At 43.0% G+C, this 25,556-nt stretch overlaps 1 protein-coding gene and 1 long non-coding RNA gene across 2 annotated transcripts in view; one reads left to right on the top strand and one right to left on the bottom strand.

The window, feature by feature from the left end:
- The window catches only part of LOC137562657 (uncharacterized), an 81,310-nt gene that overhangs the window by 53,639 nt on the left and 2,115 nt on the right, over window positions 1-25,556 (top strand). Inside the window, exon 2 of the long non-coding RNA XR_011030158.1 lies at window positions 23,529-23,580. This is a non-coding gene — a long non-coding RNA (uncharacterized lncRNA). The remainder of the gene's footprint in view (window positions 1-23,528; window positions 23,581-25,556) is intronic.
- The window catches only part of CACNA1A (calcium voltage-gated channel subunit alpha1 A), a 313,214-nt gene continuing 302,708 nt past the window's right edge, over window positions 15,051-25,556 (bottom strand). The window contains exons 44-45 of the mRNA XM_068274204.1: window positions 23,075-23,286; window positions 15,051-15,579 (exon numbers count right to left, since the gene is read on the bottom strand). Of these exons, the coding sequence (XP_068130305.1) occupies window positions 15,052-15,579; window positions 23,075-23,286 (740 nt within the window). The 3' untranslated portion in view covers window position 15,051. The remainder of the gene's footprint in view (window positions 15,580-23,074; window positions 23,287-25,556) is intronic.

The raw sequence follows: 25,556 nt of genomic DNA, 5'->3' as shown, positions 1-25,556 counted from the left end.
AGCTCTGCAGAATGTTTGTTTTTGAGCATTCTTAAGCCAGTGAAAAATAATGCCTGGCTTTCCAGAATTCTTTGAGAGGAGAATTCTGCATAGCTAAACAGCCTAGGCTAAGCATCAATCGGAGGGCGGGGCTACATACCAACATACAGCAATATATAGATATAGGAAGTGTTTCTGATGCTGAAACCAGGAAAAGTACCATAAAAGTGGCTATCCTGAATAATTTACTACATTCTATTTGTCTCTACAGGGCCTCTTTAACATTGATCACATCAATCATTCTTAGGACTGGCACATAGGGCCATCTGCAATCCACTTTTTCACCTGAGTTTTCTCCTAGGAGATAATTTTTCATCTTCGATTTAAAATAACTTTTTAGCATTTTAAAATGGGAAAAGTTCCAAAAAGTAGGAGAAAAACTACTGTCAACATTATTTTGAGTATTTGTTTGCTTGCTGATAGTTTAACCACTTCACCACTGAGGGGTTTTACCCCCTGACCACCAGAGCAATTTTCACCTTTCAGCGCTCCTTCCATTCATTCGTCTATAATTTTATCATTACTTATCGCAATGAAATGAACTATATCTTGTTTTTTTCGCCACCAATTAGGCTTTCTTTAGGTTGGACATTATGCCAAGAATTATTTTATTCTAAATGTGTATTAATGGGAAAAAAGGAAAAAATGTGGGAAAAAATTTATTATTTTTCAGTTTTCAGCCTTTATAGTTTTTAAATAATGCATGTTACTGTAATTAAAACCCATGAAATTTGCCCATTTGTCCCGGTTATAAAACGTTTAAATTATGTCCCTATCACAATGTTTGGCGCCAATATTTTATTTGGAAATAAAGGTGCATTTTTTTCAGTTTTGCGTCCATCCCTAATTACAAGCCCATAGTTCATAAAGTAACAGTGTTATACCCTCTTGACATAAATATTTAAAAAGTTCAGTCCCTAAGGTAAATATTTATTTATTTATTTTAATTGTAATTTTTTTTTTTTTATTACAAAAAAAAAATAAAAAAAAATTGGGGAGTGTGGGAGGTAAGGAGTAAATTTTTTGTGTAAAACTAATGTATTTGTATGTGAAAAATGCTTTAGGGTGTAGTTTTACTATTTGGCCACAAGATGGCAACAGTAACTTTTTGTTTAATGCGACCTGCAAGCGTCCTTCCGGACGCTTGCAGGAGGTACCAGGAGGCTGGGTAAGTTTTCTTTTCTTCACAATGATCGCGCTGCTTATCGGAGAAGCAGCGGATCATTGCGGGGCTTAGATCAACGAACGGGAATGGATTTTCCCGTTCATTGATCCCCGGGCGAGCGGCTGGCGACGTGTTTACGAGCGGGAGTGTGCGCTAGAGCGAGCGGGAGCGTAGGCAGCGGCGGGAGTGCGGAAAGTACGGATTTCTCCGTCCCTGGTGGGGAAAGGATGGAAAAAGGGACGGAGAAATTCGTACACGTGGGGGTAAAGTGGTTAAAAGTCATTTTATGACAAGTTTTGAAAATATCACCTAGAAGAAAGCCCAGGTGAAAAAGTGAATTGCATATGGCCCATAGGGCTGTTGTTTTCACTGTTTCCAGGCTTGCACTGTAGACACTATTTATCATACTGCTTTATGTCACTGATACAGTATGTAGTCTCCCTTTCCTTCTCTTATGCCACACAGGGAAAATGAATAGGAGAAATTGATAACAGGGAATAAAGAGGGCATTTCTCCTGTCAGATACATTTACATAATATCTACTGCCATCATGTTAACAGGGAATTACAGTCTGGCATAACCTACAATTAGTAACCTGTCCCACAACTACTCATTGCCTCGTTATCCTACATACCGACCGACCTTTATCCCAAAGTGATGTCATCAGTGTGAAAAGCACACCTTGGTCATTTCCTCACGATGATTGAGAAAAATAATCAGAACTCTTCTGTTGTTCTATGCGTAGTGGCTCACCCCTATCCCAAAGTCCGAATTTATAATTGATCCACCACTAGGCCAACTTTCTTGTGGCTCCCTTACCATGTGTAGCTCCCTCTTCCATTTCTAATATCCACGTACAGAAGACACTCTATTTTATGCACACAGGGCCGTTTTTAGGCATAGGCAAAGCATACTGTACTTTGTGGAATTCTTATAGCCAACTGCTAGTTCCACTGAGAAAGGAGTGGATGGTAATTTTAGTAGCTAAATGGGCACTGCTGTAGCGATTGTTACAACTCTGATGGGATTGCCAGGACAATATTCTAACCTGTAAAGATCTATACTGTACATAAACAGTCAAATATTTATAAAATGGATGTACACCCCTCAAAAAAAGTTATAGGAAGAGTTTTTTATATGGGGTTAGTGAGTTTTCCCCGGTGAGATGTATATGGCTTGATAATGATTTGTTTATTCTTTACAAACTTATTCTTAAAAATGTACTCACAAAACGAATGTAGTGTATGCTTTTCCTGTTTGTTAGATTGGTGTAGGCAGGGAGACAATAGGAGCCTTGCGTGGAGCGTCAATGTTGCCAGAAACAGCCCTGCATTCACAGCTCCCCTTCTATGTGTTTGCAGCTTCATTTTCCCATGTGCTGCCTCTTCTATAAGCAACAACCCCTCGTCTATGTCCAGCCGCACTCTTTAGCCAGCAGCTGCCGAAGGCCCGGGCCTTTTCATAAATATGGTCCTGCCCACTTCACTTTTTAACCATGTATGATTATAACCTATGTGGCCAAATTGTATTTTTCTTTATACGCTCCTTTCTGTGCTACGTGTATTATGTGTATATGAATGCGGTGGTAAGTTTTAGCGCATGGTAAAGCTCTTGAAGTTGGGTGGTTCCAGTATAAGCCTAAAAGCAGTAGGGTGGAGCGCTCTGATAGTGCATTAAACATTTTATTCAATTCAAACACATAAAATTGCACTTACATCTATGAAAGTGTGTGTGTGCGCGTGTCTAGCAGCCAGCAGGTCCCCTCTTCATGCCTCAACCTTGCCAGTGCTTCAGGCGGTGTACATAGGCCTTCAGCTACGTACATACGCTGGATAAAACTCTGCCCCCTAGGCTGAGAATCTACCGTGTGTACAGTAGCCCTCCTGGAGGCCAGGGACACGTCTGTATGGCATCAGCCCTGAACTGTTGCCCAGTGGACTAAGTACCGGGCGTCAGTCCTGATATCTGTTGCAGAGATATACTCCTGAATGAAGCATCTTTAGTGTTAGTTATAGCGAGAGGGAGGGGTTTTAAAGCTTAAAGTGTGTAGCAGTTTTAAGATGCTGAGGGTTCGTTCACACTAAGCGGGTTGCGGAGGTTTATAATCTAAGTTATAATCGCACAGCAAGGCGCTGCACTGGTCCTAAAATGGGCCCACTCACTTTGGCAGTTGGCTTCGCAGTACGTTGAGTTCCGTCACAACGTGACCCAAGCTGTGTGCTAGCAGGCAATGTGCACGTTACGCCCACGTTACAAATGACTTCCAATGAGGTACTGTGCTTTGTGATGTGTGCATTACCAGAAGCCACTAATTCTGAAATCCGTTGTGATGTGCCCCATGCGCAGTGCAACAGATTTAATGCCACCTTACCCTAATACAGCAAAGTCCTCGTTATCCTGAACTCGTGCTATCGGAAGGCTCAACGAACCAACATGCCTGAGGGGATAATGGGGACGGCTGTTTTGGGGGGTTTACAGGGCATTGTAGGGTAGAAAGTACATTTTTATTCTTATTTAGTATTTATATAGCGCAACAACGGATACGTGTCCGCAAGCACAAGTATCCGGCATCAGGCAATCCCCGCCTTTGCCGGATACAGGGGACTTAGCTGTAGTTGTACGATTCTGAGCAGCTTCAGAGAAGTGTGTTTCCATTATCTGTCTGGATGTCATTTGTCTGTAGTCTGTTTACATGTCTGTAGGTGGGGGAGCTTCTGGATGATGCGGAGTCTCCCCCGATCCTCCACAACCCCATCTGGGGCCCTCAGTAAAACCTTGGCCGCACTGGGCGGTAGCACGGAACTGCTTGCGCCAGCCTTTTTTCTTTGTGCACAAAATGCCTTGTGCTACTGCGCGGGGGCAAACCCACTGGCACCTATAAGGGGAACTCAGCGGCGAGGATGAAGAGGGTCCTGGCTGTTAGCGGAGGGGTCGCGGAGGATCAAGAAAACCTCTGGAGCACCGAGAGGCTTCCCCCGACTGAGGTAAGTATCTAACTTTTTTCTAAGGCTGATTACAGGTGCATGAGTGTCTATGAATTATTAAAAAGGAGCCCTCAGTGTTCTCTCCAGAAATTTTTTCCAGCCGGGTGGCATGAAAAAGTAGCCGGGTGGTGCAATATGAGAGAATGCAGGGCCGGTGCTTCTCTGCACAATTCTGCTTACAGCATAGGAGGAGGTGAGTCGATGACAGCCGGGTGCAACACCAAGCTAAAAGAGCCTGGGGCGAACATTGCCCCTGATCAATAATGCTATGTACTTATTTTATCCCCTTGTCAAGATACAGGCATGCCAGCTCCAGTATATACAATGCAAGCTGGTACACTGTGCTCGGACTCCCATCTCTGCTTGAACAATATTCTATCCCTGCTTTTCTCACAATTGTAAAGTGTTGTTCTAAATTTATTTCACGTTGAAGTGATAAACTCCACAAACACTAAGGGCTGCCTTTGGCTCATGTTTTGTAATGTAAACATTGGCAGTGATAAGCTCGTATTTTAGCAAAATGACAGGTACATTGCATTATTGATCAGAGCCTCACATTTTATGTTATTTTAGGGACACTCAACGCCTGGCAGTGATCTTGCTGTGTGGGCGTCAGGCCCGGCTGCAGAGCATTGCACTCACCATTCATTTATATTAGGATGCCTGAGCTGTCACCGCAGCACATTGCTGTGCTACAAACACACTTCTGCCCAGTATATGCACTATAATAAAAGCAAGAAGTTTTAAACCAGGATGATACCATTTATTGGCTAATTAAAAATGAATAAAAATAAGCAAGCTTTCGGCCTTTCAGCCTTCGTCTGGCTTATATCCTGTTAGTTTGTAAACTGGTGGTACAGACAGCTTATATACATGCAACATCAAAAGGGAAAACAGATATTTTTTCAAGCATAAATACATGTCATTAAGATGCCTTAATTCACACAGACCATCGACCTGGGGTTAGAGGTTGTAAGCTAAGCTAAGGATCCTTGTTTAACACCTGCTCACATACCTGGGAGTGGGACTGACACAGAGGTATCGTAAATTCTTAGTTCACAAGTTAAGCTATAATGGCTGAGAAAGTTCAAATATCATCAATCTCATACCAATATAGAAAGTTGTTGTCCTTATTCAAACCATTCTGCACAGCTTTGAACCAATTTATAAATTTTGTTTCTGCTATTAATCGATCATTTGACGTTTTGAAGCCACCCTTCAGGGCAGTGACACAAAGATCATCCATGCTGTGTCCGTTGGACCAAAAGTGTGTAGCAACTGGGAGTCCAGATTTGGTATCATTAATAGTGTGCCTGTGTCCATTCATACGTTTTTAGTTAGCCAATAAATGGTATCATACTGGTTTAAAACTTCTTGCTTTTACTGATGGCTAACACGGTACAATACCCTACTGCTAGCACTATAATGAAAGTGTGGGTATTTTGTTTTTACAGAAAAGAGCTTTGTTCAGCAGGTGAGACCTGCAGCATTTTTGGAGCAATTGCACTCCATCGCTAATCCCTCTGCTGCCGTGTGGAAGCAGAGGGACTTGGCGACGAGCTGTCGCCGAACTGTCGCGCACACGCTCCAGTGTGCTAGCGACAGCTACAATTGTCCCCCCCCCCCCGTGAGTACTTAGCTTAATGGCCACTGTGGCTGGGGACTCCCAGTGGGGAGCAGCGAGGGAAAGCGATGCAATGCCCCAGTGTGAATTCATCAGTTCAGTGTGAATCAGCTGAGCTCTCAGTGAGGGATTAGGATGGCTGTCCTGCCAGAGTGAATGGAGGGATTTCTTTGTATAGTGAAGAATAGGAGCAGCAGACCAGAACAGAGGTCAGCTGATGCTGCTGTGACAGCCCTGCACTGACTTGCTGACGTCAGCACAATGCAGAAAGCTCTGCCACAGCTACAGCACGGCTATGTCTTCTCATGGCAACATGCAGGCAAGTTGTGATGAGCCTGGCTGGGGCGTCTTTATCATGTAAGCAGGAGCTGCTGAGTTCTAAGGCGCATGCTGTTTACACTGAACTCAGAAATCTGTATGTCATTGATCATCAATGAAAGAGGAAGCGTGGTGAAATAATGTGATGAAAAAAAAATGCTTATTTTTTTACAATATTAATTTAATGAATATTTAGTCCGTGTTTGGCCATTGTAAGGGCTTGTTCACACCTAGGGCGTTTTTTCGGCTTTTTGTAAGTGCCAACGATTTTCAAAATCGTCCTAAAAGCGCTTGTGCAATGATGCCCTCTGAGAGTGTTCACATATGAGGGGTTCGATTGTTAGGTTGTTCGTAGGTTCCGATCCGCTCACCAATGCGCTGCCTGTACCATTTTTTAGGGCGATTTGCCTCAATGGAAGGTATAGGGAAATCGCTGAGCGCCTTAAAAAGCGCTTTGTATTTCCCCAGTGCTGTTATGAATAAATACATTGTATGTAGTGGCTGGATAGAGTACTGGTTAAGGGCTCTGCCTTTGACATGGGAGACCAGGGTTCAAATCCTGGCTAGGTCAAGTACCTATACAGTAAGGAGTTCAAGGCAAGACTCCCTAACACTGCAGGGTGGCCTCTTGAGCGCGTCCCAGTGGCTGCAGCTCTTGAGCGCTTTGAGTCAGACAGGAGAAAAGCGTTATACAAATGTTCGGATTATTATTATTATTACATTTCCCACCATTCTTCAACCATTCTTATACCAAGAGGCTCAAAATATTTAGGCCTACATTATAACAACATGGCAGCCAGGATAAAAACAAAAAATAAAGACTATGTTATGCTGGGTACACACTATGAGATTGTATGGTCGATTTACTGTCAGATCGAATATTTTCAGCATGTCCGATTTGCTTTCCGATCGATTTCCGAGCATTTTCCGATCAATTTCCTATTGAAGTTAACGGAAATCGATGGGAAAATGCTCAGAAATCGATCGGAAAGCAAATCGGACATGTTGGAAATAATCGATCTGACAGTAAATCGACTATACAATCTCATAGTGTGTACCCAGCATTAGACCGCACGTAGCAACCTACTTCCTACTTGTGATACATTTCTAATGATTGATGAAAGAAGTTTTCCAGCTGGCTGAACTGCAATGTGTGCAATGGCTATTTTGACAGAAGCCATGAATCAAGATGTATTTTGAAGACAGGCTTTATGTGATAGTTCAAGCTTCCAATATTATGCTAGTTTTGTTTTTGTTTTGTTTTGTTTTCAAATAATGCATTCAGCAGAAAAATAAATAAATACAACAAACTTTGGTAAACCGCTTTTCACATTGTGTCTGTAGAGATTTTGTGCCTTGGCTGGACTTTGTCGGCTTTTTCTTTGTAAACCTCTCAGGCGTCATGCCAGCCACACACAACATGTCACCACTGAAGTTACACTTACCAGGGACTTATTTATAAAGAATTTTAAATCCTGGCAGTTTTCTGTATCTGCCATGTTACCGACTGTAAATGTCATTGGTTACTGCTGGTTGGTGCAGCAATGCGGAATATTTTTTTTTGTGTGTGTGTTCCAAAGCCACCAGAAACAACACCTGATCTCCCAGAGTGCAGTGGAAGGAGAGGGATGCATAGTAAACAGCCTAGGCTGTGACATCACTGGGAGGGTGGGGCTACATACAAATATATAGCTATATATAGATACAGGAAGTGTTTCTGATGCTGAAACCAGGATAATTCACATTAAAGTGGGTATCCTGCATAATTTACTACATTCTACTATATGTCACCGGAGTTCCTCTTTAAATAAGGTACTTTGGATACATTTTCTTTAAATAATAAGGTACTTTGATACATTTAAGCTCCTTTCAGTTCATTAAATAAATCCTGGTGGTTCTTGGTACTGTAACATAAAGGGAAATTCTAATTTTGTTATATAATTAGCATAACCAGTAGCACATGAGCATTCTGTAGTATGATGTTATTGATAAAAATGACCTGTCCAATATAGTTTTCAACCTGCAAACTATTTCCAAAACTGAAAAACTGACAGGAAGCTCAATTTGAAGCTTTTTGTATCCAGGGTAAGTATTGATCATTCAGGAAATCCGATCTATCTGCACAGAACAGGAGCCATTGTTGCACATGTTCACACCCTGCAGAAATCCACTGACTGGCAGCAAAGTCTGTCAGTCCATCTAGTTACACCCCTTTCTGTGATCAGAGCTATATCGGTTGTCAGATCAGATCGTACTGTATCGGCAGCTTTAGGCCTGGCTGCTGACACTTCGTGTTGTGAGTACACAGTGAACAGAGGAGCAGGTTGTTATCACCTGTGTGCCTTATAATGTAAAACAGCAGACTTAGAAGGTGTGTTATGTGACTGGCCTAGTGACAGCAGCAATAGAAACATGATAGGAATGCATTTACACAATATCCTGAAACCTCTGCCTTTATCTCAATAAAGCAAACACAATTTAACAATTACATGAAATGTATCTCTTTTGCCTGTTGTCAATTCTATGCCCTGTAGAAAATCACCAGATTTTTTTTTGGCACACTGTGACCAATGACATGAGACACATTTAAAGGGCTTTGCTGAAAATTGTAAAATGTAAAATACATGTTCACATATTTATAAGAGGTATGTTTCTCCTAGAGTAAAATGCATTATAAATTACTTTTCTCCTATGTTGCTGCTGCTTACTGTAGGTAGTTAAAATTTGACAGATCTGTCAGGTTTTGGACTAGTCCATCTCATCATGGGCAGTTTCTACTTTATTCTTAACAAACACCAACCCCTGGAAAGGATCTATACAAGGATACTGGACAGCTTTGCCACTAGTTTCTACACTATTTTGGCAGTTGGACTGAGCAATTAACATTCAGTAAGCGCTCTGAAAAAATAAGGAAAACCCTGCACATCCCCATGAGGAGATGGTCTAGTCCAAAACCTGTCTGATTTTTACCACTTACTTTAAGTGACAGGCACACAGGAGAAAAGTTATTCATAGCGCGTTTTAATCTCGGAGAAATTGACTTCCTATATCCACATACACATATTTTATATTTTACAATTTACACTTTTTCACATAGGGGACCTTTAAGACTTCACAAAAATAAATAAATACATTGGAAATTGAGCCGATGTCAGAATGAGACTACAGTAGTTGAACAAATAAATAAATATTGGTGAAGCATTTCAATGGAAAATATCAGCAAGGCAGAAGCAATCATTGAATCACCCTCATTCAGACCTTTATAAGTAAGCCCCGTATTTTATATTGGATTGCAGCAAAGTGGTGAAGTGTGTCGCCCTCTAGTGTTATGAACTTCTCATTACAGGGGACGTTTCTGATACAATGAATTTTGGGGGTGCTTCATTTGACGTACAGTTCAATGCAAACATAGAATCCAATCCTAGACATTTTTAGTTCAGAATTCTTATGTATAAAACACCCAGAAAAGACAAAAATAGTGCAGTGATGCATCTGCGTACAATGCTTGACTGTCTTGCTGTGTCCCCTCATCACCTTCCAGGCGCCTGTGAGCAACAGGTGTCCAGTCTGCAGGTCAGCACACTTTTCCTTCAACCTGAGTTTTTTGTTTTTTTTACACTTTTATGGTAACATAACACTTATTTTAGTGCAAAAGAAGAGCACCACATGTTACAAAGCTTGCCCTTTTAACAGGTCAGATTTGCATGCTAACGCAGAGATGGCTGGCTCAGTCAGTCTCCATCTGGTTTCCATGGTAATTTGAAAGAAGTTAAATTCTCAAAATTTGTGACCTGTGTTTGGATTCTGGACCAAGAACCTCCAAGGAAGAGATCAGTGCTGCCACCCATCTCATGGACTTAGGGTGGGACACTGGGAGTACAGTCATTACACAGCTGCGTCACCACTCTCTATAATACAGATGGCAGTGCCCACACTGAAAATCCATTGTAGTATGGTCATTGTTTCAGTTGTACTCAAGTAAATAAATATTAGGCTCTGGGATTATAGCATCCAAAAGATGCTTACAACCACCAAGCTGATTTTCACTCACTTGCAGTAAGGTAAAATCTGATTGGTTTCTGATGAACGGTACAGCTGATTGGCTGCTGAAGGTAACAGGGGCAGCTCTTAGACTGTCTCTTACAAAAGCCTGACTGTCACTTAACCGAAGTGATGCTTATTTTGTAGTGAAGCTGACTCTTCTAGCTTTATGAATATCAGAAAGCCTACAAGGGCAAGGATGTGACTAAGTGATTCAGAGGCAGGGCAGTGCCTGCCTCTCTTGCCTCAGTGCTGGGGTGTAAGGGCGGAGTCATCCTCTGCATGACCGTGGGAGAGCCATGCAGGAGTTTCAGAGTGAATAGTCTGCGTAATCTGTGAAAATTGTCTATACATTGTAAATGAAAAATATTATGCCTTACTCCAGAGAAAACTTTTTTTAGGATCATATAAAGAATTTAGAATTTAATGCTGCCTTTATCCCTCTTTTTTATTTATTTACTTATTTGACGGGGAGAGGGGGGGGGGGGCATCATAAGAGGTTAAAAGACCGATATCGCAAAATGTATAAAGAATAAAACTAAAAATTACTGATATATAAGAGAAAGAAAGTAGTAGAGAGAGTAAAGGTTAATAGTTATTTAGAAAAAGAAATCACTCCTGTTTAGATTAACGTGACATTCTGCATAAGACGCTGTTACCAACGGACTTCTGGGATGCTTGTTTCTTCTGCCGTGGGGGAGCAATTCATCATCCTTTTGATGCAAGAAAAGATTCCCCTCTACTTGAGCTGATAGTCGTTGGACCATCCCAATGACATATTCGGTTCCCACGAGCTCAGTAATAAAACTGTAATCTGCTTTCCTGAAGGAATGCAAAAACATTAGATCAGCAGCAGCTGAAGGACCCCTCTCCAGTTTCAGACAGGCACAGCAGAGGACTGTTCAGGAAAGCAGATGACAGTTTTACTAACATGCTTGGGAACTGAATATGTTTTTAGGATGGTCCAACGACTCTCAGCTCAAGGTGAGGGGAATCTTTTCTTGCATCAAAAAGATGATTAATTGCTCCCCCACGGCAGAAGAATCAAGCGGGTCCATTGGCAACAGCGTCTCACAAAAAATGTCACGCTAATCTAAACAGCAGGAGTGATTTATTTTTTAAATAACTATTAACACTTACTCTTCCTACAATTCTCTTTCTCTCTTATGTATCAGTCATTTTTGGTTTTAATTTTTTTCGTGATAGAGGTCCTTTAAATTACCCTGTCTCAGGGACAACTGGCTTTGCGGTGAGCACCGGGTGTCACCAAGACAGAGATACTAAGAAACCTCCTAAATAGGAGACAAAGATGGAAGTCAGTTTGTAGTCCTTCCAAATATATTGTGTCCATTGATGTCTCTGGCAGAGAGACTATTACTCCCACGTATTGTCCTAGTGACATGTTACTAGATCAGGAACAGAGGTAAAAGTTTTCCACTCAAGCAAACAACAATAAAAACCTGGCTGGTCTGTAAAGAGGCATTGGGAGTGTCATACTATCGTATGGGGTACCAGTAGTAACCAGGGATGTTCATCTGAGTGAAGCCTGTCAGACGTGTTTAAAGTATTGACATGTAAACAGTAGATGCCGCTGCCATTGCAGAAGCAGACACAGCCTTACAAGCGCTGTGCAGATATATATATATATGTGCCAGTCTGACCAGAGACCACCTTTCAACGGTTGGATTGTTACCTGGCGTCCAACCATCTCCTCACTCTACAGGCTGCTGTAAACATAAAACAAGCATGAAAGTGCTTGTCTGGGAAAAGCCCTGACCAGCCCATATTTACTGCAGAACTTTTTTTTTTTTTTTTGCCAGAGGTAAATTTTCACAAAGTCTTATATTTGGTATTACAGGCAACACGGATTCCAGATTGGCTGTGCTTTAAGAAATAGGCTGAGCTGACAAGTTTGGTTGAGGAAACAGACATGACATTGCTGTGTGTGTATAGCAAAGAGTAGAGCAGCCGGGCACATCCAGATAAAATGCCTTTATTCAAAAAGTATTAAAATCAGTTCAACAACAGGCCGTGGCAACAATCCACCAGGAGAGAGAGGGTAGACATGTAAAGGTGTCGACAGCTGTTTCACACTACACAAAAGAGTGCTTCCTCAGTCCTGAGCTGTGTCCTGAGGAAGCACTCTTTTGTGTAGTGTGAAACAGCTGTCGACACCTTTACATGTCTACCCTCTCTCTCCTGGTGGATTGTTGCCACGGCCTGTTGTTGAACTGATTTTAATACTTTTTGAATAAAGGCATTTTATCTGGATGTGCCCGGCTGCTCTACTCTTTGCTATACAGTCATGGTAAATGCTTTTTGAGCCTAGAGCACTCCAGGAAAGCCCTGTATAGTGGTCTTGTGCACCTTCCTCTCTACATTGTATGACATTGCTGTGTGCACAGTCAGCTGACAGCTACAAAATAAGCAACACCCTTTCTAGATAAAGGAAGCTTCCTCCTTGAGGACAGAGACAGATGGGGTCCCTACATGGCAAATTTAAAGATGCTCTGTATGTACCTTCCCCCACACTGAGCTGAAACATTGCTCTCAACCAATCAAACGATTGGGCTTAAGGTCTTCCCTAGAAAGCTCCGCCTCCAGGGGCCTGCAGGAATCCCCATCTGGCCACTGCACCTCAAAGAAGGAGGAGCTCTGAGCCACGCCCACAGGTATAACACATAAAATACACATAAAAACCATGAATAAATCAAGACAGGAGATCAGAAACATAAAGGAAAACACTTGTTTTAAAAATTGAAAAATTGCATTAAATCCTTGTCATGCTGGAGTCATAAAACAGTACGGGAGACATGTTTAACGTGGAATAAAGCTGCTCCGTTTTGGCAAAAAAATCATTTTCAGTGCATGCTGTTTGTCAGAGACCATTACAAAGGGAGCCAAAACTGACTGTGTCCAGACCAGAGTGAGGTCACTGATCAGAGATTAAAGGCCTGAAGGGGAGGGGCAATGAAGGGGAGGGGCTTAGTGGTGTGGAATGAGGAAGGGGTGGGGGAAGTTGATGCATTCAATAAAAGTAGGCGATAACCTTTCTTAATTTTTGCTAAGCCCACCCCCTTTTTTTCCATCACTGATAAAAGCAACCACTTTCGAATGAATGGGTTTGCTCAAATTCCAGTCGGCTATGCTAGTCTCCTGTGCCTTCACAGTCATTGGGGCTGTTATAGGAAATCTGAAGTAAACATATGTCAGTTGCCACTAACAACCATCAGAAGATGTCTTACTGGAGGCGGAAACCTAATTCTCATTATTATTATTATTTTAGTATTATTATTATTTATATAGCGCCAAAATCTTCCGCAGCACTGTACAGAGCGTTTAGTCATGCCACTTAACTGTCAAGGTGCTCACAATCTAATCCCTACCATCGTCATATGTCCATCATAGTCTAGGGCCATTTTTTAGAGGGAAACCAGTTAACTTCTCTGTATGTTTTTTGGATGTGTGAGGAAACTGAAATGCCCGAAGGAAACCCACCCATGTGAGAGAACCGCAAGGAGTATCTATTCTACATGAACAGGAATTTTTAGATCTTCACATCAGGTCAAAGGCAGTACAATTTTGAACGCACCCTTTCTTCCTCATTGACACTCAAAACTGAAATTAAAGTTTAGGGGGAGATCTGTCTTATCTACATGAAGTTTCAAGTCAATACAGGCTTATAAGACCCAAGATAAGGGCCACATAGGTACCAAGTACCTTGCATCTAGAAATATGGTCTGGACAATGATGTTGTTTGATGAATAGAATAAATAGACTTAAGAACAAACTTTGATCCACTTTTAAACATGTCCCCTATTTTCTTTGACAAATAGAAATATTTCTCAGCTCGCCACCTGGATAGAGTTTTCATTTTTTTTTCATCTATCGTTATCTTTTAAATTCATTGTGTATATATTTATATATATATATATTTAACATTTTTTGCCATTTATAATATTCATGCATCCGCCACACTCCGCATCTAACGTTTTTCAAACAAAGTCGGAAAAAAGCTTTTTTTTAAAGTTAGCAAAGCAATTTTTGTTTTTTGTGATTTTTTTTTTTATGTCTCGTTTTTGGGAATTTCAAGCAAAAAATCAGATGTTGAATCAAATGCTGCTTTTTTTTGTATTTTTTTTTCTCCAACTTTTTGTCTTTTTTTTTTTTGTCGGATATTTTTTTTTTTGTAATATTTCTCATTTCCGCAGGCAATATGAACAAATATGAACTCTAAACACTCTTGCGCGTGTGCATCTGCGTGCTCTCTCCAAGACATTAGCCAGCACACATAGATCCAATCCTCTGGATGATAAAACTCATCGATACAAATTGAGAAAAAAATACCATTTTTTTTGTACATTTTCCAAAAGTTCTCTGCAGCTTTTTAGAAACTCTCACGCCGTTTTGCGTTTTTATTCTCTCCTCTTCTAAGTGGAAAAATTGGAGCGATGGAGATGGTTCTGAACGGTGATAACCGGGGGGGAACTTAGAGAGCAGGGAGGGGAATTTGGTGGTAAACTTGTTGCTTTATCCTCCTGAGTGTCATCTATTCTTCTTGCAAAATACAGATGCCCTCCAAAATACATTGAATTATAAAAAACCAAACAAAAAAAAAACATGCTGCAAGGGCGTCCTTCCTTGTACCAAAACGTGGAAAGGAACAAAAGGAGGATATTCTTTTTGGTGGCAATTATTATTTTTTTATTTTTTTGGGAAACATTTTTCCTCCCCCTTTCTTATTCCTTTTTTTTTTGTAGACGTGTCTTTGTTTTCCCTGCTAGAGTAAAGTTTTTTTTTATAGTTATATATATATATATATATATTTGTATATATATATATATATATATAAATGTATATATATATATATATCATTTTTTTTAGCACCAGTCGTCCTCCTCACTTTCACTATAACGTTCGTGACGAGACTTAGTGGGTCGCGGGGTCCCATGGGAGTAGCCGTTGGGCAACCTGCGCCCATGTGGCGATAGGGGAGGTGCCCCCCCGGGGTCGGCAGTCCTGGAGGTGCGCTGGTCACAGGGGTGGGGTCCCTCATAGGAGGAATCCCGGTAAGGGCCACTGTGCCTGCATCCAGCGCGAGGGGCATCAGAGCATTGTCCCCTGGTGTGGCGGTGTGGTCGAGGAGAGTCGTTGTGAGCGGCCCGTCTCTCATTGTTGCCCTCGTGGCTGTCACTCTGTGGGTATCTTCTTGGGAGGGGTGTAGTCATTCTGGAAGGGGACAGCTGCTGCTGTGGGGTGCCGATGCTGGCAGGCCGGCGGACCACGGGGGAGTAGGTAATACGTGGCCTGGGGGTTGGGGGAAGCTGGGGCAGCTGACGCCTTCCTCTGCGGGGTGTGCTGGCCCCAGAGGTTGAGGGCACGGGGCTGCCATCCACTGAACTACTGCCCTACACAAAAATCCAAACAAAATGGGAATTCAAGAGCAAGAGAAAACACGAAAGGAGACACGCAAGGTGGGGGACATACACGACACAAAAGGGAGGACAGAAAAGAGAGGGTAACGAGAACACATGGATAACCATGAAGAATAAGTACAGGGACGTAAACACCACAAAGAATACGGTAGGAAGCAGACAAGGATGGGTTATATGGTATGAAGAGTGGAACATACAAGATATTGAATGAAGATATGAGAAAAGATTGGGAGATGGTACAGAAAAATGAAGAGGGATAGAACAGCAGATATGAATGAAGGACAAAAATTCACAAGAGTAAGTGCAAGAATGTACAGGCACGCAACATTCAAGAAACAGATACAAAGAGGTGAATTGAGCAAGGAGGTAGGGAGAAGCGCCCTCACACAACACAGAAGGGTTATGACGGGGTCAAAAGGAGAAAGGGGGTAAGGGTGCAACAGGGGAGTAAAAATAAAAATAACGGAAAAAGTGGAAAAGAGATGGATTTTCTGTAAGTTTTTTGTGCAGGAACAAGCAGATTGAGCAAAACAAGCAGGGGTAAGAGACAGAAGGTCCAACCAAAGTAAGAAGAGGCAACTAAAAGACAAACAAAAGCCCACCACAACTCAACCTTCTCCTTCAACATTTATCACTTTACGCCTAGAATTAACTACAGTTCTGTCTAAAACGTGAGCAGCGCGCATAACGTAAAAGTATGGGTAGCTGAAGCCCCTGCAAGGGGGAAAAGGGCAAGCAGGCAAAGAAAGGGGGAAAAACTGGAAATGAAATGAGGGGGGACTTCACATCAGCACCCCTTCAACAACAAAAAAGAAACAAAGGAAAAAAATACAAGAAAAGAAAAAAGTTTCAAAAAATGCAAGGAATTAGAAAGTATGGGTAAAGGACAGAGGGCAAGATCTTTACTTAAAAATACCCTTCCCTGCAGGTTATTTGCAGATTTATTTTTTAGTTAATACTGTAAAACACTTTAGGGTTGGTTTATGATGAATGAGAGATTCAAGATTATTAACCAAAAATGCTGAAAGCATCGAAACACTTTATCTACATTGCCTCAGAAGTGCTTTAAGGTAATCTTGGAATGCAATGCTACATACTACTGTCCCAATCCAGCAGTGTCCAGGGCCGGCGCTTCCATTAAGGCAAAGGGGGCAATTGCCCCCAGACCCCGAGTCCATAGAGGCCCCCCAAGCGTCTGTCCCTCCCGCTGGGTACTGTAGTTTGTAGTGGCAGGAAAGCATATACTTTACCTGATTCCATGCTGGCCCAGGTGCCATGGTTTCCTCCGCCTCACCTTAATAATAATTTCTTCCTGGTGGTGAAACATACGCACTGCGGACAGCCACAGCAGCACTCTTCTAGTCATAGCAGGTATGTGAGTGCGTCTCACCACCAGGGAGAAAGGAGCAAGGCAGAGGGCAAGGTGGAGGAAACCATGGCAACCGTGCCGGCGTGGAATCAGGTAAAGTAAATGCCTCCCTGTCTGCTACTCACCTAGGGGTGCAATGGGGGGGGGGGGGGAGGACTAACCTTCGGGGCAGGAGGCACCCCAGCTTAGGTTTGCCATGGGACCCTTGGGGCCCTTTAAACCAACCCTGGCAGTGTCAGTTTATCCAGATGAGGCTGTCATGTGCCCTGCGGGGCAGTGGCATATCTAGGGCATTTGACACCTGGTGTTGATAATTTACAGCCCCCCATCACCACCTCTTCATAGGTAACTAACTTTTTCAGGTTCACTTTACAGTAGTATTACTTTAACAAATCACTGAGTAATTAACACAGATGCTGGTTAAGTGGATCAGCTGCTTAAGGTTTTGATTTGCTTATGCCAACTTCTGTCCTGGGTGGGCTAGTTAGAGCATTAGGAGAATGTGTTTGGTCCTTGGTATCTCTGATACTGGAATCCACTACAGGATCACCTTAAATTCAAAAAGAACACTTCAGAATGGTCCCTAACTCCTACACCATCAACCCCTCCATGGCGGATTATATTATATTCAGCTAGGGGTGGCGATACTAGTAAGCCAATGGTAAGAGGACGATGAAGTTTAGTTCACAAATTCAAAGTTAACAATCTTGAATATCTCATTTTGCTATAACAATACCTTACAAAGTCTACCCAAAACCGATGAATGAGTGAAGGCTTAACAATGAGACTCCTTTATAACATTCAGGGTACACCCCCCCCCCCCCTTCTCTGCACAACCACAGCATTCTCTGCTGTAAGAAATGCAAAATACCTGATGTTATAAAAAACTATTGGTACATAAAGCCAACCGGGGTCCAGCCAACACTGACTAATCAGTTTCAGGTGAACGTTTAACCTTCGCCATAATCATCCAGTAACTTTATCCCTGTGGAAACCTTGGGAGGGGGGGGGGGGGGGCGTCCTGGGTTCTAGCCTCTATAGTAGCTTATCTGAGAAAAAGTATCTGAAAGGAAAGTGCCTGCGTTGCTTCTAGTAATTTATCTAGTCTGTCTCCCGGTAAAAGGTTGTACAATAGTATGAGCGAGTACATAATCTCTTCTGCCACCGATGCAGCACAAATCAAGCTGTGGGAAGTAATGGGGGTGGGGTAGAAGGCTGGGCAGGATGTACAAACTCTACCTCCCTCTGAAACAGGGTGCCACTCCCACTACTCAAACAGGTGTAGTTATGGCAACACTTATTATGGGTGAGGGGAGTCATGGAGGCCACACTGTCATGGGAGGAGATCATATTAGCCACACTTGTTATGACCCCAGAAGATGGCCGTCCAGCCTGTGGGAGACACCATGGTTGGAAAGAGGGCGTGATTTGGTCATACCCCTTACCGCGGTGTGCAGGAGTGTACAACTAATGTTTCGGCAAAGCAGAGTGTCCGGGTGTATACCTCTGAGGCCGCTCCATCCAACTCTAGCTCTGAAAGCTGGCTGTACAACAGGTGGAGAGTTAATAGTGCAGGGTTCTGGCCCTCATATGGGAACTATGCACTATTGGTTGCAAATCACTGTACTGTGCACAGGGAATCTGGACTGATCAGTCCGAGACACCATCGCTCATTCCACACCAGCACTATGACTCTCCACCCACTCTGCAGCCGGCTGTCAGGGTAAGCGTTAGATGGAGCGGCTCCAGAAGTCTGGACAGAAGGTGAAAGCTCCCGCACACAGCGGTGAGAGCTAAGACTTGTATGCAGTACAACTGCGACAAAGGCAACATCCACATAGAATGTTGCACAGGAAACGTGTCACTTTTAAGACTGAAAAACTGCCTTTGCATTTGAGCGGAAAATAATACAGCGCAGCATATAGAGGTGAAACTTGAAAAATAAGAATATCATTCAAAAGTCCATTTATTTCAGTAATTCAACTTAAAAGATGAAACTAATATATGAAATTGACTCATTACTTGCAGAACGAGATATTTCATGCCTTTATTTGTTATAATTTTGATGATTATGGCTTCCAGCTTATAAGAACACCACAATCAAAATCTCAGACCATTAGGATATTGTGAAAAAGGTTCAATATTCGAGGCTAAAAGTGTCAGACTCTCATCAGCTACTGTATTTTTTGGACTATAAGATGCTCTTGACCATAAGATGCACCTAAGTTTAAAGGGCAAAAAATGGGGGAAAAAAATATATACTAAGCCTGGTGCATCCATGGTGAAGGGGCATCTTGTGGATTATGCCCCCTTTGTACCTTATGTCCCCTTCTACCTCTTGTGTCTCCCTGTGTTCTCCTCTGTCCCCCTTGTGTCCTCCTGTGTCCCCCATGTGTCCTCCTCTATGCCCCTTTGTGTCCCCCTGGTGCTCTATTTGTCCCCTGTTCCTCCTCTGCATGGGCACAGTAGAGGGAGTCCCGACACTGCGGTGGGTTGGAGGTTTGTATTGGCAGGCGTTCACAAGTCAGGAACTCTCTGCATTTGGACTATAAGACGCAGTGACTTTTTTTCCCCACTTTTGGGCAAAAAAAAGTGAGTCTAATAGTCCAAGAAATACAGTTATTCATCCAAAACATCTACAAAGGGTCCCTGTCTCACAGTCTGGTTCAGAATTACTGACATAAATGAACTTTTACATGATATTCTGATTTTTTGAGTTTCACCTGTATAACCCATGGGCTCAGTTCTTTCTCCACTCTAATGGTGCCCATACACGATACAATAAAAACGTTCGATTTTCCCGTTTATTCGATCTAAATGATCGAATTGAATGAAAGTTGAAAATATTTTTTTTTTTCGATCAAGAAATTCGAACGATTATCCCGTTTTTTCGGGAAAAATGATCGGACATGCTGGAAAAATCTTTATATTCGATCTAACAGAATAATCGAACTAAATTATCTAATTGAAAAATTGTACCATGTATGGCCACCTTAAAGGGACACTTAAGTCAAACAAAAAAATGAGTTTTACTCACCTGGTGCTTCCAATAGCCCCCTGCAGCTGTCCGGTGCCCTCGCCGTCTCCCTCCGATCCTCCTGGCCCCGCCGGCAGTCACTTCCTGTTTCGGTGACAGGAGCTGACAGGCTGGAGACGCGAGTGATTCTTCGCGTTCCTGGCCACAATAGCGCCATCTATGCTGCTATAGCATATATCATATACCATATAGCAGCATAGAGGGCGCTAATGTGTCTGGGAACGCGAAGAATCACTCGCGTCCCCAGCCTGTCAGCTCCTGTCACCGAAACAGGAAGTGGCTGCCGGCGGGGCCAGGAGGATGGGAGGGAGACGGCGAGGGCACCGGACAGCTGCAGGGGGCTATTGGAAGCCCTAGGTGAGTAAAACTAATTTTTTTTGTTTGACTTAAGTGTCCCTTTAAGGCAGGGAATAAATTGATGCTTTCATGCGATTGGGGATTCTGGCGCTCTGTGATCGTGCTTGCGTTTTCCGCATTAGTTCACAATATTCCGTCTTCTGGTGAAATATATTGTAATTGGAAATCCGTGTGTTGTGCGGAAATTAGAAGAAAGGTGCCCAATTCCCCAGAAAAAAATACGCAAATGGAATACCAGCAAATGCCAAAATGTCTGATTCCCATGCGGGGCCTGGCTTCCATGAGGAGTGCGGAGGTGCGTGTTTTGCATTCCCTGCCTTACTGTGTTGGGGGTGCTTTGTGAGTATCCGGAAAGCTACGGGATGCCCCCTTCTCACTCCTATGCCATGCAGACCTTCTAATGCTCCGTATTATAGGGCGACACCAATAAGATATAGCAATGGACACATTAGAGCAGAAAACACTAACACTTTCCTTCCAGTTACTTTTTGTAACTGAACCAGAACCGGCTTATGCTGGCTGGCCTGCTGCCAGGAGATTTATACAAGTGAACCTGTCTATCTTTGCAATATTCCCACACTGATGCTGCTGTTTAAGTAATGCAAGGTAAGTAGCTTTGTTACATTCCAGCCTTTTTTCTGTGTGCTCCCCCATGTTCTTTCTGCCTTCCACACAACAAAGTGCCTGTATTGTATTTTACATTTGTGCCATCTTCAGGGACAAATGTAACATACCACCTAAAAGCTCAAGGCTTAACTTACACGGCACTCAATATTTCACTACAGATATCAGCGGGTTTGGAGGATGGGAGGGATTGGTACGGGTATGGGGTGGTTAGGGTTAGGCATTGGTGGGGGGGAAAAGGGAGGAATAGGCATCAAGGGGGGGGGGGGAGAGATTAGGATTAGGCATGGGTGGGGGGGTGATTAGGGTTAGGCATGGGTGGGGGGTTAAACATCAATGGGGGGGGGGATTGATTAGAGTTAGGCTAGGTGGGGGGTTGATTAGAGTTATACAGAAGGGGAGTCAGTTAGGGTTAGGCATTAATGGGGAGGGGGATCGATTAGGGTTAGGCATGGTTGGGGTCGATTAGGGTTAGGCATGCCAGGGCGATAAGGATTAGGCATGGGTAGGGGGTCAGTTAGGGTTAGGCATGGGTGGACGGTCAGTTAGGGTTAGGCATGGGTGGAGGGTCAGTTAGGGTTAGGCATGGGCGGGGGGCGATTAGGGTTAGACATGGATAGGGGGCGATTAGGGTTAGACATGGATAGGGGGTCAGTTAGGGTTAGGCATGGGTGGGGGGCGATTAGGGTTAGACATGGATAGGGGGCGATTAGGGTTACACATGGATAGGGGGTCAGTTAGGGTTAGGCATGGGTAGGGGGTCAGTTAGGGTTAGGCATGGGCGGGAGGGTGATTAGGGTTAGGCATGGGTAGGGGGGCAGTTAGGGTTAGGCATGGGCGGGAGGGTGATTAGGGTTAGGCATGGGTAGGGGGGCAGTTAGGGTTAGGCATGGGTGGAGGGTCAGATAGGGTTAGGCATGGGCGGGAGGGTGATTAGGGTTAGACATGGATAGGGGGCGATTAGGGTTAGACATGGATAGGGGGCGATTAGGGTTAGACATGGATAGGGGGTCAGTTAGGGTTAGGCATGGGTAGGGGTCAGTTAGGGTTAGGCATGGGTGGAGGGTCAGTTAGGGTTAGGCATCGGTGGAGGGTCAGTTAGGGTTAGGCATCAATGGTAGAAGGATCGATTAGGGTTAGGCATCCATACTTTACCAATATTTTTCTATGGGAAATTACCACTGGCCAATAGTAGAGTATCAGTAGATTTACTGATATTCTACTAGCGGCTATTTACAGCGCCCCAAATTCTCCCAGCACCCATTTTGAATGTACTCCAACCACGCAACTTTCCCATAGTGCCAGGTGCTGGAAGGGGTGGGATGTTTTCAGCACTGTGCAAGAAAAAAACAAAAACTGCAGAAATGAGAGTAGGAGAGCAGCAAAGACCATCAGGAGCCTTTCTGGGGAAGTGGATATGCACTTTACTACAGATCAGAGATGGGCTAAGGGGAAATCAGTGCCCCAGCATGGCTCTCCCTGCCACCTGTATTTTTTTCCCCTAAGGTGACCGAGAGGACAAAGTCAGAGAATGTGTCAGATAGGCCTGTGGACACCAATCAGGCCCCAGGCACCTGCCAAGGCTAGAGCCCTGCTGTATAGAGACTGTACTTAGTTACTGGAGGTCAAATTTCTTTCCCTGGTTTGTGGATGGCAGGAAGAGGTGGAACATTGATGAGAGTTAGAGAAGCTAAAAGCCTGTATTCAGTTTTCCCCATGGATCAGGGGGCTGCCATGTATGCAAAATGGTCTGGAATATCACAATGACATTTGCAGGCATGTTGTGCTAAATGCACCTAAGAAGCAGCGTCAGTCTATGGAAGCTGTTAAATGGACCTGGACAAGTTCACTTATATAAGATAAAAAATGGTGTACTGTACGAAATCCAAAGAGAAAGGGGTTTTCCTTGTACAGTAAAGGCGAAATCTGATTGGCTATTTCACTTTCCTGCAATTTGCATATATCTGTGCTTCACTCTGCTATTTTGAACGGTTCCTGTTTGAAGACTACACATTGCAATGGACAGCATTGAGGTTTGGCCCTTTACCACTGATTGACACATCATGAAAATCCGGACCCACCTGTCGATGAGGCGTGTAGTCCCGACCTGCGCTTGGAGAACGAGAACTTGGCCTCCCATACTCTAGGCGCTCTCTTTCAGAGCCAGGGTGGTGGTGGTGGTGGTGGTGATGATGGTGGTGGTGGTGGTGGTGCTTTCTGTCCCGGGTACGTCCACGTTCTTCTGAAGGCAGATCACATGATTGTGTTGTGGTACTCAGCTCTGTACCCAGGCCTGTTAGCAAATAAAGTTAATAGGTGGGAGGTACATTTTGTTTGAGTTCTATCTGTAACTAGAAATGACCGGACACCTCAGCAAAACTTTGGATGGGTCTTCCTCCCAGCCCCAACCAAACTACTAGTATCTTAGCCTTTCAACTCTCCCTCCATACGTTATTTATACTTTTCAGCTCTCCTTTGTTATCAACAGTATTTGCTCACCCAAATAAAACTTATTTGCTTCTATTTACTCTTCAGGAGAGCCATGGCTGCATTCAACTTGCTATTCAACTGCTTAATTTGCATGCAGGTAAACTGCTCTCTTAACTCTTTGAATGCAAAAAAAATAAATAAATAAAGCGGACGCAACTTTTAAAGTGGATCCGAGCTGAACTTTTACTCATTGCATAATTGTGTTCCTTTCCTATTGTTTATAGGGCATTCCTCAAGCCAAATTCTTTTTTGTTTTAATACTCTTAATCCCCTATAAACTAAATAAACCACGCCCACAGTAGCAAGGGCTCATGGGAACTCAGTCTGGGCAGGAGGAGGAGGAGGTGTTACTAGCCATTGATTTCAGAGGCAGAGGGGAGGAGAGGGATTAGGTTTTTTTCACAGGTTTAGTGATCAAGATACAGATAAGCCTGCCTCTGTGTAATGTTTACAAACAACATGGCTGCTGTCATTGTATCACAGGAAGAAATAATCATTTTCTATTAAATCTGTTTGCAGCTAGATTTGCTGTGTAAACTATCTAAACTTTAGACAAGATATATAGACAAGTTACTTGTTATAGTTAGTTTTTCATCTCGGATCCGCTTTCAGGGGCTTAAGGCCCATACACACGTCGGATTTTTGCGAACGACCCGTCGTTTGAACGTTCCGTCGTTCGCACGTCAAATCCGGCGTGTGTACACACTATCGTTCGGGTGATAAGACTGGTTTGAAAACCAGTCTTATCACCCGAACGATAGTCTGTACACACGCCGGATTTGACGTGCGAACGACGGAACGTTCAAACGACGGGTCGTTCGCAAAAATCCGACGTGTGTATGGGCCTTTAGTGTTACTATATGTACCCATGTTTATCTCATCATGTCATATGTAAGTTCAGGTATGCTTTAACTGTAAATACCCTGTGGGGATCACTTCACTATACTTGGCCTCTTTGCTGTTCTTATGAGATGGGAACATTTCCATGTAATTTTTGTATACTTTTTTTTAGCTTGCTGTTCTGTATTTTCACAAGACAAGGCCCCCATCTTTTGTAAATGTTTTCTATGGATTTTGTAATTTATAAAAGTAAGACACATAACAGTACATTTCCTTTATTATTTGATCTACAGCAATACATAACATGTTAGCATTTTATAAAGTCACGTATAAACTAATGTGTACTTCCATCCTCTGATTGGCTGCAGTGTTGATGGTCTGGCTTCATATAATTGACTATATTAAAAGAATAATAATCAAATCTTTAGCAGTGCTCCCCCAGTGGCTGTATCAGGCAGTGCAATTAGTATGCTTACTGAACAAATAAAATAATCAACAACAAATTATATGACCTTCAGTGTTTTCATTGGAGGTCTCTGAGCTCTGCCTATAGACAGTGACTGAGATAAGGGAGTGGGTAAAGCCCATACATACTCTGGGGCACACCTTCTAACTTTTTGATATAAGAAAGAGGGACACTTAAGCCACACCCCTGTCACTCTCCTAATCATGCCTTCACCACACCCCTATTCACACACACCAGTAAGATTTTATAAGAAAAATGTTGTTTTATAACTAAAACCACACTGGTCCTTTATATCCTGGTTAATTTTCCTTCATATTAACAATTCAAAATAAAAAATAAATCAAGGGGAATAAAGTTTAGAGTCAATTAAACACATTTTTCAGTGGAAAACTACATATATCTACATAGATCTGTACATCAGTCCTGAAAGAGGGACAAATTAACCACTTCAGGACCATAGGCTTACACTCCCCCCCCCCCCCCCCCCCAGTGACCAGGCTATTTTGTACAATTTAGGCCACTGCAGCTTTAATGGCTCGCTGCAGGGCTGCACAACTCAGCACACAAGTGATTCCACCCCTTTTCTGCCCACCAACAGAGATTTCCTGCTGGGATGTTGGTTTATTTTTTTCTTTCTTTATTTGTTGGTGTTTTTTTAAATAAATTTTACTAATTTTTTATTTTTTAACCCCTCCTCCGCCAGCCAATCCCAGCGGTTGGCTCTCATAGACATCAGCCTATGAGAGCTGTCACTGCTGTCCCCAGTA

This window comes from Hyperolius riggenbachi, chromosome 3 (assembly GCF_040937935.1).
Source record: "Hyperolius riggenbachi isolate aHypRig1 chromosome 3, aHypRig1.pri, whole genome shotgun sequence".
Taxonomy (NCBI): Eukaryota; Metazoa; Chordata; class Amphibia; order Anura; family Hyperoliidae; genus Hyperolius; species Hyperolius riggenbachi.
The sequence above is the reverse complement of the archived record's forward strand: the minus strand, read 5'-3'. Positions and strand labels throughout refer to the sequence as shown.